We start from the raw sequence: 15,327 nt of genomic DNA on the forward strand, positions 1-15,327 counted from the left end.
TGAAGTCAATAAAGTGGCTGGTGAATGGCCCCTACGGTGGTTTAAAATTCATGGAGAGACCCAAAAGGAGCGCGGCTTCAGTAAAATGGCTGTGGTTCGATTTTTACCAAGACGAAAACAGTAAGCCGACGTTCAAGAACCAGCTAAAACCATGCACGTTGTTTTTCGGAAAAAATATTACGTTTCTGGAACCTTGAAATTCGTAACCCGATTTTTATTGAAATGTATTGAAGATTTTCTTTTGCTTTTGTTGTCTTTGTTAATTTGGCTAGTGTGGGTTTTTGTCCCAAAGAAGGTTTTCCTGGCATCGCCTGGTTGTGTCAGTAATTTATTTCATATGTTCTAGTCTTTTCGTATGCACAAAACCTCCGTTGTTTTGACATGAAAGTAACGGTAACTCTGCTCGTGAGTATGGGGGGAAGGAAATCCCAATTTCGGAAGAAGAAATCAGTAAGATAACAGAAACCGAGAAAAACAAGACAAGAGAGACCCAGATCAACGAAATTACCAAAACCAAAACAATTATTTTCAAGATAATCGAAGAAATGCTAACCTGTGGAAAAAGAAGAGGAAATTACAGACCATACCCAAGAGGTTATGAGGACCGTAGACAACATAAAGAGGCTGTCGAACATCAGCCCAGAAGAAACAATCAGGGAGACTAAGTTCTACTGGACATGGAGCTCCATTTATCCACCAACAATTACTTAATTTTCAATCACTGAAAAAATGATGTACCAATTAATGAGGAAATAACGAACGAAAATGAAGAAGTTGTGGATAATACCGAAATAGGTATTCTACTAATCAATGGTTTTAGGAAAGGTGGAGGGGGTGACTCAGCATCTTTTAGTAGAGGCAGAAAGCGACGTAAAGGAGAAAGAGTAGAACTAAAGAAAATTTAAGTATGTAGATTAATTCAAGATCTAGAACACGTTAAGGAAGTATGTAATTGAATTGAATGGAGAGAGGAAAATATAGTAAAGAAAAACATGCACATAAAGATGAAGGTGCGAGTTAAATAAAATCGATAAAGAGAGATGAGAACCAACAAACAAAGATCAGGTAAAAAGAAGACAGAAAAAATGGAGAGGAGAATAAAGAATATAACATCAGGATTCTCAGTTACATCATACGCATCAGATAATCAGGAGCACCACAACTACCAAGACTACCCCTATACCTACCTACCCCTAAGTAAGCGACAATATCATCACAAACGTCATAAACATTAGAAACTGCAACAGTTATTCTATTTCGGAAATAATAAAATAATTTTAATTGTGGAAGGCGAAGCAGAAAAGAAACGCATAGAAAGAAAGAAAGATGAAATGGAAACCGGAACGAAAAAAAAGAATGCACGGAGAGAGAACAATATATGAAAGATAAAGATAAAAGTGCAAGTGAAAATGAATGAAAAGAGATGGGGAAGGACAAACAAAAATCAGGTCAAAAGAAGACAGCAAAGAAGAGACAGGAGGGAGAATATAAAGACTGAAATAAAGAACGGAAATGGAAATAGAGATAAATATAAAATGGAACCAGAAGTGGTGAAGTTGAACGAAAAGATGAAAGAAAAGATCAAGTGGAAGCTAAAAAAGAAGGAAGCAAGAAAATAGTAGCAAATTAACGAGGAATGTAGAAAGGAGAATGAAATAGAAAAAAAGTTAAGATGATAACTAAGGTGAGAGTTAGTTACCTACAGAAAGGTAAACAAAAGAAGAACTCCAAAAAGTGTCCCAAAATAAAATAAAGAGTGGAGATGAAGATAATGTAGAACCAGCAGTGGAGAACCTGAAAAATAATGTGAATGGAATGGCGAAAAAAAGCAAAAGTAAAAGCTGAAGAAGTAAAAAATACGGACGTATGAAAATACTATAAATGGGCGAAGTATATAGACAGGGGAGCTAAACAAAACAAAGAGGGGGTTACATTAAAACGATAGTGAAGGTGAATGGGAATCGAAAAGAGGGCAAAAAAAGTGAACAAAGATCCTCTAAGGATTACATCTTCACCCTCAGAATACAATGTAGCGATTTTAAATCAGTGGTGTGGAGAAGTGGTTCCTAAAAGATACGAACCCGAGTACCTACGACCTACCCCATTGCTCTAAAATGCGTATTTTCCGGATGTCGAAATATCTGCAGTATCGGAATTGCTAAATGTATCGGTGTAGGCAGTAGGTATCAGGACTATGTGATGATATACTGCAAGTATAAAATGAATCTGTAGCATCAGAATTATCAGGGGCATTTCATCAGAAGCATTAGAGATATCAAGACTACCCCTAAGTAAGCGACAGAATCATTACAAAAATCATAGACATTAGAAACTGCAAATCGGAAGTAGCAGTTAAAAAAATTATTTTAAATAATTTTGTTTTTCTTTTTCTATGGTAAATTGTAATCAATCCTAGCGTAAAATTCTATTTAGTAAATATTTCAGTAACTATATAGATGTCTTTTTCTTAGATTTTCAATTTACCTCAAACAATCGACTAGGAATAAGGAATTTCAGTAATGTAGTCTCCCCAAGCGCCGTGAAAGAAAGATTGAAGTGATCCCGTCAGGGTTATAATTTTAAAGTGCGTAACCGTTATGTGCTATGGGAGTAATGTGGCCCAGAACTTAGGGGGTTGATCGAACCGTTAAAATAATACTCGCATATGTGTGAGTTATAACCTTTTTTTTAAACTTTTTCGTAGATTCCGTTTATCGAAAGAAGGATTGGCGTCTAGTCGATAACCCCAACGTCAAATTGATCCCCTTAAAGTATAAATTCAGACCGCTTCTCCTCTTCGCAACGTATCTACCTGGCCGAGGTACTACATCAAACTGTCGGAGAACTTCGAACTCTTACTTAACATTCCAGGCGTGCTCCGGAAAATACTATTTCGATTTTTTACTATCTTTTACGTTTGCTTCGAATTTTCTTTTAAAAGTTATGTAGAAAATGGGTTTTAGTTGTAGTTTTTCACATACTTTATTGAAGACATAAAACGCTTTCAGCGTAGCATGGAAAACTAATCGCTCGCTTGCTATACATAATGACTTTTCATTAAACTGCATTTAAATAGGCGAGTTCACGTGAAAACTTTTACGCCGAACAATACTCGAAATAAATTTCTCGCCGACGAAGTTTGATTATTTATATTAAGTTACACTTACTGAATAAATTTTTTATTTAATCTACGAGCCTTACCTCTCCTGGGAAAGAATATCCATGGATGTGATGCTCGGAACCTTGCTGGTTTTCGGTCCCATAGTGGATATAAATCTCTTCAAATTGGTAACGATAGGCTAGAGGACCTCCGGATATATTTACATGGTTTTTAGTGTCTTTATCTACCCTGAACACAAGCGACTGTCCTGTATTGTGCAGCATCCCGCTTACCTACGAAAAGAAAACGTGATTTAGTACGCGAACTCCCCAAGGCGTATCTGAAGAAGGGGGCTTTAATAATTAGGAACATTTAAGTGTGTATAAAAACGTCCAATAACGCATGTAAACTGTACATTAATCAAGCGTAATTAATTATAAGTGAATGTATACTAGAAATCGTATCAACTATATGAAAAATCGACCACGCTATTAATTGAACTTTAATTCCGGCAGTACACAAATTAAATCACTAGGAAAATTTCATTAATATTAACAGTGGCGGTTCAACTACACGATATTTAATAAAAAGTAATTAGGGGTTGTGATTTGATGAATTATTTAACGGTTTCCGACGGACATGGCTTTCGTTTTGGCTGTGTTACCGACGTTACCGTGTATTCGTACAGAGACAGGAAATATCAGTGTAGGTCTTCTTAATTTTAATAAATAATATGCGATTTACTCTAAATTTGTATAGTATCAACAATGGTAAATGAAAATACTGGAACCCTTGTGGTCGTTGAAGGAACAACATTAAAAAAAAACACCACCATGATGCCATATTCATTTCTGGCGTTCTTGTGTCTTATTGTGGGAAGAAAAAACCTGAAATAAGCCGATTTTTGTTCTTAATTTGTTAATGTCTTTCTTGTGGTGTGTTTTAGGTATGAAACGCAGATAGTATAGGCATTTTAAATACGTCTTTATAGTTATTTATGCATCAAGGGCATTAATGCGATATTTATGCCGAGGGCGACAGAGCCCGAGGGCCTCGGGTCCGTTAAACATTGAGTAATGCCTGAGGTGCATACATTAAAGTGCTTCAAACGAATCAAGTTGCATCTTTTTTATTATATAATATAACTCCATCAATCAATTTGACAGGCCGTTTGAGGGCATAATGAGATGACAATCCATTATGCCCTCTCATTATGCCCCTGGGCTTTATATATCACATATGACAGATATAATTGACATATAATAGGCAAATGAAAAATAAAAGTATTTCTGTGTGCAATGGCGTGCAGTTAACCACACAAAACACCTGTCCAACTAGCTGAAACCAATTAAAATTAAAACGTAGAACATTTAAAATTTCACCTCTTAACAATTACGGCATCTGCTATAAAGTAAAATTCTCTTATTGACTTAAACTAAAGGTTTTGTCACTCAGTGTCCTCGATCAACTTCCGAAAATTCCAAAGAATTTACTAAGCAAATTTTTATCAACACCTGAAATAAATCTTAAGAAATAGCATAAGAAAATAAAAATCGGACATGAACACTCCATTCGCGTCGCACAATGGGTTCGAATAACCACACAATTAATTGATCGAATTTTATTCCGAAACACATTAAATGAAAAAATGAAGAAAAAATTCCTGTCAGAAGCTTATTCAAACAAATTACCCCGCACGCAGGCGTTCGATAATTACCAAAATCTTAAAATTACTTACAGCTTTCTTTCTTTTTTAAATAATCCAAATAATCTAGTTGTGAATAAATCAGGCGCACTTAACAATCGCTGACAGTTTCGTGAAAGTTCACTTTATCTTTAAAAAATCTAGACTCAATAACTCAAACTAGCTTGATGAACAAAATAAAAAAGATTTTTGGCGATGGTGATATTTCCATCTGCCAAAAATTCGATTAAGCATGAAAAGGCGTTTTCGTTATTACCTATATGCAAGAATTGACATAACATTGTGAGGACCCGATATTTTTCTTGCTACTAACTGTTCACCCAATTGTTTTTGCAGTTTTTCAAATTTTTGCATTCAAACAAGATGCGGTCTAGAATACTTTATAGGGCATCGCCTTTTGCGATGAGTTTATCGGACGAAATTTAATTAACGCATGTGTTCTTATCGCTGCTAGAAGATGCAAGTGTTTTCGATGTGCGCGTTATTTCGACATAAGTGGGGACGCGGGACGCGTTCCTTCGAAACTGGTGTTATCAAGTATGATTGTGACTGACGGCGTTTTTGAAAATCCTTAAAAAGGAGTTTATCTTATGGTAAAAATTGTGTTTCTGTACATACCGGAGACAATGTGAAAACGAGGCTGATGCAGCTGTTAGTTATCGCGGCGGTAAAAGAGCGTATACATTTTTTGCTTACGCTAAATCTCAGGCAGTCAGTTAATAAAAGATTTAAGTTATCGTCAAGTGAAGTAGTAAAAGATTGTGAAAAGTTATTAACACGTGATTAAAAAAGTTAAAAGGGCAAACTAGGTATTTTTATTAAAAGTTTTTCTGTGGGCGATCGATTTCGGGTAATTTACGCCCACAGAAAAACGTTTAATAAAAATACCTAGTTTATCTTTTTAACTTTTTTAATCATTCTTCAACCAACTATAAATGGAGACTATACCATAGCATAGCATAGCGGAATGTTTATTCGAATCCTTTGTGCGACCCAAATAGGTTTTCATGCCCGATTTTTCGATTCTTGTCCAAGATTTATTTCAGATGTGAATCAAAATTTGTGTAATAAATTCTTTGGAACTTTCGGAAGTTGATCGAGGGCACCGAGTCTCTCAGATTGAGAAATTTTAAGTCAGTATTCTGGTGTTTTGTGGGCGGTGTAGTGACCTGCTACGGGGGTTCCTTCTGGACTTGAAGATTACCATCGGTTCCGCCCGGCAAGGCAAACCGTCTTCTTCTTAGGCTGCTCAATCGATAAAAATAAATGCTCCGGCTAACTCAAATCGGTGGGCTTTTAACTCTTTTGAAACTGTGTAACAAACCTTAACCTGCCGCCTACCAGTCTCCTGCCTCAACTCCTACTTCTCCCTTTCCTTCCCCTCGTTCTTTGTTAAAGACAGGCACTTTGAAACCAAATAGATAATATATTGAAATGAAATTAGCGATACAAACAATTTACAGGGATCTAGCAGTTCTTCTCTTCTCCTTATAAAAACACTAGCTTAACAATGACAACTAAAAAACCCTAACAGGTGAAACTAATTTACTCAAGGGGTGGCCATCCTCTATAGTTTGAAAAAAATGCAACAACAAGTAATCAGTTTTTTAATCCAGCGTGGGCTGGGACTTATTTAAATAAACACAAAAATTTATCCTACTCTTTGGTAATCGTTCATTGGACTTTAATAAACAATCAAATCAAAAATTTTTTTACTATAGCTTAATTACCAAAAAGTGGAATTTTACAGAATGTTACAAATTTAATTAGACTAACCTTTACAACATTTGTACAGCCGATCTTGTGAACTGCTCTTTCCTCTGGTACAGGGTGGATGTGATCTGACACTTAGGTCTCTGTGACTTTGTTAGGGGTGGCTTGAATTTAACACACGGAAACAAAAATCCACGGTGGCTATCCTTCCTCGGAACGAAAGCAAAGTTTAGTGTTTGAACTTTAACTAGGTCCCGGAAATCCTTCGCGTGGCGAGTGGGAGACGGCTAGTTGCCAAAGTTTCTACACAGCACAGTGTATTTAATTTTATTTTATCAGTTTATTAGCTTTAATCGCCGGCGGGAGACGGATTTTTGAGTTAGCGGTACGGCAGAACACAAACTTTTATGATCACTATCCGACGGTAAACCGCGACGGTTCAAAGTATTATTTCACCAGCTCTTCTTGGGGCAAATATCTCTCCGAAACGCAGCGCTCCTTCGACAAATGACCTTACGGCACTAGTAGGAAATTCCACCTGGGGCGGATCCCGAAATTCTGCGCCTTGAGGACTAGGGCAGCACTTTGAATTATATATCCTCGAGAAATCACAACGTATCCTAACGCGATTCACTGCATCCAAAGTAAACTGGGGTGACGCTCAAGGGTTCGCCAAAATATCCTCTGATTTGAACCGGGTCTTCTTCGCCAAAAAATCAACACGAAAAGAAAATAACACTTCGGAACGGGTGCAAAAAGCACGCAACTGGGAGCAACCGAAATAAGCCGGTGGCTCAAACCGCCAAGTGTACCAAAACTTTCGCTCAAGGTACGTGTTGACCGCTTGAAGTACTAACCGCGAGTCTCCCAAAAAACGATCCCCTTCTTCAGAATTGAAATGAAAAAACCACACCCAAATTACCATAAAACAAAAATGGCTCCCGCTAGAAATTCTCCCATTGGTTTAGATAAAGAAAACTTAACCCACTCCAACTTCGTCATTAACCTCCAAGAACTGCTGACCAAACTGATCTCACGGTTTTCTGTTGACGACGTGGAAAGGCCCCTTATCTCTGATAGCTCGGTGCTACATCCGCTCCTTTTCTCGGTCCAGACGGCGCCCAAGTTGATAAACTAACGACAAACAACTCGCATTACTCATGATGACGTCAATCAGCTTTGCACTCTTCCCACGACGAAATTAAATCTGAGCGAAATTAAATCTATCGGACCATAGTCTTGAGCGAACCGAAATGCCCAAACACAAAATTTCTAACCGGAACAAATAATGAAATATACAGGGTGACCTGCACTATCATGACAAGAAATTCGAAATTTTTAATGAAATTTGGCGCGAAATAAAACCACTCGTTACAGACCGCACGCCAGTTCACATAGCAATTATACAAAAAAGGAGTATTCTTGATTTTTACTGTAATACCGACATCATTTCATTTAAAAGTTTAGAGGTTCTTCTGTCTCGAATTGCTTGTTTCTCCCCCTAGGGGTGATTATAAAAAAACTTGCTAAATTCAAGAAATCCAATCGGAAATGTTGGTTGTTGGCATGAGGCATGCGAAATTGAACCTACCGCATTATACGATGGGTGTATAATACACGTCTACAGGAAATCAAAAGGAGGATATTTAATTTGTTTTGTTCAAAAAATAAATGGGATAAAATATTTTTTGAATGCACAATTTTTGTATCTAACTTAAAACGGACGTTTTTTTTTCAAAATTAAAGTTCTATCACTGCACCCTATTTCATTTATGGATTATCGTAGATCTTTTTAAATGTCAACTTTGTGGAAACATGTTTTGGTTCGCAATTAATTTCCCCACAAAAAGCATTTCTTATCACTAATTTTATTTCTTCCGTTCTCAAGATATTCGTACTTGAAGTTTTCTCCATAACCACCACTTACGCTACAGACTGCCTTACATGATTTAACGTCTTCGCGTTTTTTTAAATTTCCCTTATGAAACGATTTTTTTGTTTTATATTTAGGAGAATCTTTATCTCAAATAAATTATAACAGGTAATTCAAAAAAGGTACTTACTTGCGATTTTATTAAAAGTTTAGTTACAAGAGTTAAATTAAAAGAGTTTGGAACTGTCATTTGTGGAATACCAGATAAGAATTATGGGAAACATTTTCTTAAAGTGGATCTTTACAAAGGTATCAGACATGCACATGTAAAAACATTAATCTTATGAAGACACCTGATATACCGGATGGCGACTTTTTCGTTGTGGGAATGCAAGGTCAACTTTTAATTGGGTCAACCTGAATAACATTACTATGGAATTAAAATAATTTAGTAATTATTGGATAGTTTTCTCTTCAAGGAACATAATTCATTGCTGGCGACCTCTTCAAGTACGTATATTTGGGATTAATTTAATTGTTGTTAACGTACTTTTTTTTGTGTAATATCACTAGCACTTCGATCGTTAATCGAATTTTTTTTACTGCCATATTCTAATTGGAAATTTTAGTCTCCTTCAGAGTACTATTCTGTATTTATGTTACGTTCCGATTGTGGATTTCACAAATCCCAAGTCAAGGAGGAGGTGGAGATTATTTATATATGTATATGTCGTAGTCTTTTAGTGAAATCAGTCATTTCACGAAACGCCTAGTCCGAGGCCTAGTCATTTAGTGAAACGCTGAAAATTTGTACGTGTGGGGTAATTTCCCTTCCCCTTCTAGATCGATAAGGATACCATTTATCGATCTCTAATGGGAAGGGAATCCAATGGCTTGGTCTTGGAAAGTAAACTGTTCCACAGTTTCATATAAATGACTAGACTTTTCATGAAATGTCCAATTTCATTAAACGGCTGCGACATATGAACACGTTTCACTTGCAATGAACAGCAAACCCCTGTGTCTAACTTAAATCTTAAAAAGTCAAGTGAGTAACAAAAAACATTTGTAATTGATTGTTATTTTAAACCAAAATCAACCCTCTCAGACACTCAACGCCGATTAGTTAATTTTAAGTTACTAACAACAACTAAATAGTGAGCGGAAGTATTATAATGCGAAGGCTTGCAATATATGAAAGAAGTAACGTTTCTATGAAAAGTAGAATGTCTGAATGTCATACCTCGTGGTCAAAATCAGATTTCTGCAAAAGTCAAAGAGAATGTTTTTGACAAATTGGAGTAAAACAATTATTTTTCAATTTGATTAGTGACACGCGAATCCAAAAAAGAATATTATTAGGAGTTTATTTTCCCAGCAATTATTTTTTACCTTGGCATGCTTTGAATAGTGTTACGAGTTGTTTGAGGCGAACGCGTTGTAAAAACCGTGCACGGTATGAACTCTATATAATGGTTCTGATCATTAGTGGTGTCCCGCAACGTAGACGTCGTGATTGAATGATAGATGACCCAACATCTCCTTTTAGCTACCCCCCATTCTCTTACTGCTTTTCAGTGCAGAAAACATACTATGAACTAAGCGAACTCCTTAATGCATTACTCATTGGTTATTGTTACGAAAATATTAAATAATGCTACACGATCAACTGGCTCCCATACTTTACAATGTACAACCTGTCTTTATACGTAGCGCCTCGACGTCTCCGTTAGAAGAGTTCATTATAATTTCAAATGTAATTTTTCCTTATACGTATGCTTGCACTTCACTCCCGACTTCTGCTTGAATGATGTTTCATAAGCGCATCCTTCGTTAACGAGTAGCTAACAAAAATAAACAAGTTTGGAAATGATTCAGAAAACATGAATTATTTAATTCCACCTGGGTCGTTTGTAAAATTGTCTTCAACGTAATTCGGAAGGTGCATTCAAGGAAATCATTCAGTTTGGAAGAAAATGAAGCGGTTTTAAACTGTATTAGAAATTACACACTTCTGGTCAGCACTTCGTAGTAGTTTGTGCAGTCTAGATATAGAATAATCCGGATAGCGTCTTTTGAATGACCTACATCCTTGGCAGAGCTTTCTGTAATTTCTACGTTTACGACGCAAATCGTTTAGTTGAATGGACAGAACAAAGATCAAGAAAATTTTACGCATAGAGTTCCATTCATCGGGTGACGACCCGTGTATATGTATACGTTCAAGAATTAATTATAAAGGAAATCTTGTTTGTATACGGAACAAGAAGTTACAGTTATTCTCATAACACACTCTAAACTTTTGAAAAAAAAAATCTAAAACATCCTTGCAGGATGGATAAAACTAAGGAAGTTTAGTTACTTTCCCCTGTTAAATGTGTTTTCTTTGAGATTATCCAATTTTACAGTATCAAACTTTATACAATTTCTATATGAAATTGAGGGATAAAGTGTGGAAAACTTTTATTTAATGGCCTATTTGGAGAAATGCAATGCCTACTACCTGCAAAGAGCAGAAATTGTGTGCAACATCCCTTAGATTGTTTAGTAATTTAAAGTGGAACTTTTTCTTATGGTTTTAAATTATGTTTTCAGAGTTTCACTTAGATTTCCTCTTGATTATATTGATAGCATTGTAATGACTTCTTCTATAGGCCGATTTGTCAAAGTAACATTAGTAATTAGCGCTTTGTATTGCACCTTTTGAGTTGCGGTTCCAATTCTCATTTTTTCAACAAATTTGTGATAAAAAATGCAGATATGTACTCCGGTTAGCTGTACGTAGTGATTACGGGCAAAATATGTAAAAGGAGCTTTCTAATAAGGTTAAATTTTTTAGCTTATAGAGATAGGTAAAGTTGGAATTTTTCAATGATTAAAGGTGGTCGCTTTAGTTAATAAATCGCCATTTTGCGGTTGCAACAGTTTATTTCTACCATCACGTAAACTTTAGCTTTTGAAATTCGCTGACATTAAAACTGTGATTTTCATTATGATAGCTGGCGCCAGTTTCCGCGAAGCCTTTTCCTAGCTTTCAATTTCCTCTTCCATATTCATTTTAGTACTGTAAGTACGCTGTAGTTCAACACTGTACTAAGTGTAAGGTAAATACCATGTGGTTGTAATTGCCATTTTCTAGATATAATTGTTCTGGCGATTGAACTTATTTCGTGGATCCCGAGCTATTTGGACGGGTCTGCTACCTTTCCGAAAGCGGAGGTACATTCCAGTGTTTCCCTTCCGTGGCCTACCTGTGTTGTTTATAAAGTCGCTCTGATCGGCCCCAGAGCGTGAAATGGGTCTATCCCAATGTCTAATTGTGACTTATGTTTAAACTGTGGGCCAAAATGGGCAAGATCCCAAAAAGGCCTTGTTAAAAAAAAAAAAATAATAAAAAAAAAACCTTTACGTGAGTACGGCCATTCTATCTTCCACCTGCTGATGCATTCATTTTAGGTTCTGCTGTAGAAGCTGAACATGCCATTTACCATCTACCCTTCATTCCTGTAATTTCGATGTTCTGTGAATAGCCCTCTTATTTTAAAAGGTAGATCTAAATACTGCAAGACGCGTCGAGGTATAGATCTTCCGACAAGCCCGAGGCCGAGTTGCGATCCGTTGAAGAAGCCCTCTTCCATTATTCGAAACTGAGGTACTGTTCCGCTGCTGCTGACCGTTTTATAGAAGAAGTTTTTTTTTTATTTGGAGAACGGATTTAAGACCAAGTTTTTGTGCGTCACATTCATTAAAGTGCATTGTTTTCTGGTTGTAATTAGTGTTGTGTCCGGATCGTAATGGGATATTATAACTCAAAAAACTCTAAGTAAGGTTAAGGCTTTTTGATGTTTGTTTATTCGGACGCTGTGATTCAAATTTGTTAATTAGGATTTCATGTTAAAGTTCATTTGCGGTCGTAGAATAAATTTTGTTATTGTAATATCATGCCAGTCGTGTACTTATTCGAACCCTTTAACCACAAAGAGAGAAGTCTCATGTTCAATTACGTTTGATTTTGTTTATTCACGCCCAAAATTCATTTCAAATGCTTTCAAAATTTGGTAAATGACTGTTTTGGAATTTGCACTTGACTAATGTTTGATTGGAATAAGGAATTTAAAGTCAGAATGCCCCTTACTGACGTACGAATGGTTAAAAGCGATAATGAAGTCGACAGTTAATTAATTTTGCAAGAATTTTCTTTAGAATTAACTACCTAAATTGGCAGGTTGAAGCCAAATGCTAGTCGCGGGGTTTTTATCGCATTTTTGCTTACTTGTTTGTAAAAAGGTAGCTTTTATTCATACTTTGGCTGGCTAACAGCAAATGAGGACCCGTAGAAGAACGCTTGTAGAAAAGGAGTGCACGTGTATCGCATACTTGAAGGCGGCATACGCGTCCGCATGCATGCGATAATTGACCCTTCCTCACAACTACATATTTCGAAATGCGAAGCTTAATCACGATCGAATGTATGACAAAATGGTCTAGTAGCAAAAAAACTCGGTTTGCAACCTGACGGCTCGGGTTCGATTCTTTGCATGAAAACTTTTCTTTGTGTCTTTTTAAATACGTATCCCAATTCAGAGTTGGACATTAGGTCATTTGTAGGTTTAAGATTGTCTTCACAAGCAAAAATGTACAAAATTGCTGCAGAGTTTTCCGAAAGGATAACGCGTCTGCTATTTACAACTTTAGAGACTGTGCTACATGATGTCGACATCTGGGCGCCATTCCCGAACGTGGTTAAGTAACGTGTCAATTTTTCAGTTTTTTCCTATCTTCTTCTATAGTTTTGGTCCGTTGAAACTGGTGTCGTCGGAAAGATCTTCTAAACGCGCACAACTCCTGCGTGACGGATTTTTTAAAAGGGCGAAATTATAATAAATAGATTATTTTTAAATGTACATGGTGTCCGATTTTTACGGTGTAAACGAATAACTTTCTTTTACAAATAGAGCACCATGTATATTTTTGGTTGTCTCGATGTCATTTGTTAACCTTTACATTGAAACCTATTCACTTTTTGATTTGATAATTTACTTCGAATATCATAGTATCTCAAGGTAACACCTTTTCAGATACAATCAATTAAATGACCTGCAGTTGTATTTATAATAATTACTGGCACCTAGTTCTTTATAATTCACGAAACTTCCATAAATGCAGCCAATCGGAGCGTGGGTCAGGGCCAGACAGTAAATTAAAGTTCGGGTTGACGCAATTGTAGATTGTATAATAATAATAATAATAATAATATATTTTATTTCCCATCTAACAGCAGAGCCTAATTACAGATGAGAAAGTATATATTATATTATTACTAATTAAAATTAAGCCGCGCGAAACTATGCATTCGACTGTAATTGTAATTGAAGTAGGACCAAAATAGTGTCTTAAATTTGGTTCTGTAATGGTGGGTTTCTACAATTAATTCACTCAGCTGAGGATGGTTTCGTTGGTTAGCAACGCGCAACAGATCTTTGTTTCTATTGGCTATTTCCTAATGATTTTTGATAGTGAACTAATGATCATGATTGTGTAAACTCATCATAACAACCAGATCTACTACTTTACTGCAACTGTGGTGCAGTAATAGAGCCTTCAACTTTGGTTCTGCAAACCACAGGCCGTTTCAACCCCTCATATCGAGTTTCCGTGGGCAATCGGTCCCGAGTACTACCATTTATGGGTTCGCTCATAATAGATCGAAATTGAAGGGATCAGTTAAGGAAAAGAGGGCGTGTACTATTTTTTGTTTTCGGAAAAATGCAAAATACCAAAAAAGTCCTACATTACTTCAAACTCAGGAATCAACTGAACAAAGTTCAAATTCTATGTCTAAGATGTTTAAGAAAGTTTTTCTGTATTATGTGATCGAAATTTTGTCAAAATCCACGGAACATTAAATTCATCTCAGTAGCACTGAAAAGGAACACACACATGATCGTCTTTCTAACACGGTTTATAGAGACGAAGACATGTGGATTGCTCTTTCAGATTCAATACAATATTGGCGACGCGACAAAAAGTGGAAAAAGCATATAAAGGATAAGTAGAAGGACAGCTGATTCCAAAATGTTTAAGGTAAGTAGTATCATTGAATAAAAGCATTATTTTATTCAATGGTAGTACACATGAAAAGATAAACGAATACAACAAAGCTATTTCCTTTGTATTCAATAGCGCAGGTAAATAGAATTTGTATCTTCCATTCATAGATGCACGTAATTAAAATGCAAATTAGCGAAAACTTAATTTCCTACCTTGTGTTTATCCAAATGTATTTGTCTCAAAAAGGGGTCAAAAAGTAATTTGTCAGGTTCTACGTTGATTGGCGACTGCCTTCGTCCTTTTGAACACATATTCCATTGCGGGTTCATTAGTCCCCAATAGCCCGGACCTGCAATATAAATTAAATCACTTAGTACGCAATGAAAGACGTATACTTGTTATCTCAAATATGTAAATTGACACGTCAGCGTTAAATTAAACGAAACACTTCGTTTTTGCGACCTACGTTATCGCTTATTGATTGAAAAAGTCCATTTCCGTCAAAGGCTACGTTTTCTTTGAACTTTGATTCTAGTATAGAACTCGTTACGATGACGCTAGGTTTGATATACAGTAACTTATCTTAGTAGTATACTTTCAGACTCTCCGAGAACTCGAGGGACTTCCGCTCTTTACTACTTTGAAAGCGTAGAAGATAAATAAATGACACAAAACATCTGATTTTACTTTTTGCGGTTTCGTCTCGAACTACTATATCCCTTTATCGAGTGTAGGTAAATAGAGTCCACACATACCACCGCCTTTCGATCACGACTTGGCAACTTTGAGTAATTAATATTCATTTTGTGTGTTTCCGAAAGTTGTTCGGGGTGTGAAAGTTATATGTGTATAAACGTGATAGATGACAGACCAGAAAGAGATTGC

The 15,327-nt window shown here is 36.2% G+C and overlaps 1 protein-coding gene across 1 annotated transcript in view; it reads right to left on the reverse strand.

The window, feature by feature from the left end:
- The window catches only part of LOC116159335 (carbonic anhydrase-related protein 10-like), a 49,566-nt gene extending 34,665 nt beyond the window's left edge, over window positions 1-14,901 (reverse strand). Inside the window, exons 1-3 of the mRNA XM_031472290.1 lie at window positions 14,838-14,901; window positions 14,655-14,791; window positions 3,202-3,393 (exon numbers count right to left, since the gene is read on the reverse strand). Coding sequence (XP_031328150.1) covers window positions 3,202-3,393; window positions 14,655-14,771 — 309 coding nt within the window. The 5' untranslated portion in view covers window positions 14,772-14,791; window positions 14,838-14,901. The remainder of the gene's footprint in view (window positions 1-3,201; window positions 3,394-14,654; window positions 14,792-14,837) is intronic.
- Window positions 14,902-15,327: the final 426 nt, after the last annotated feature.

This window comes from Photinus pyralis, unplaced genomic scaffold (assembly GCF_008802855.1).
Source record: "Photinus pyralis isolate 1611_PpyrPB1 unplaced genomic scaffold, Ppyr1.3 Ppyr1.4_LG1, whole genome shotgun sequence".
In the NCBI taxonomy this organism is placed as follows: domain Eukaryota; kingdom Metazoa; phylum Arthropoda; class Insecta; order Coleoptera; family Lampyridae; genus Photinus; species Photinus pyralis.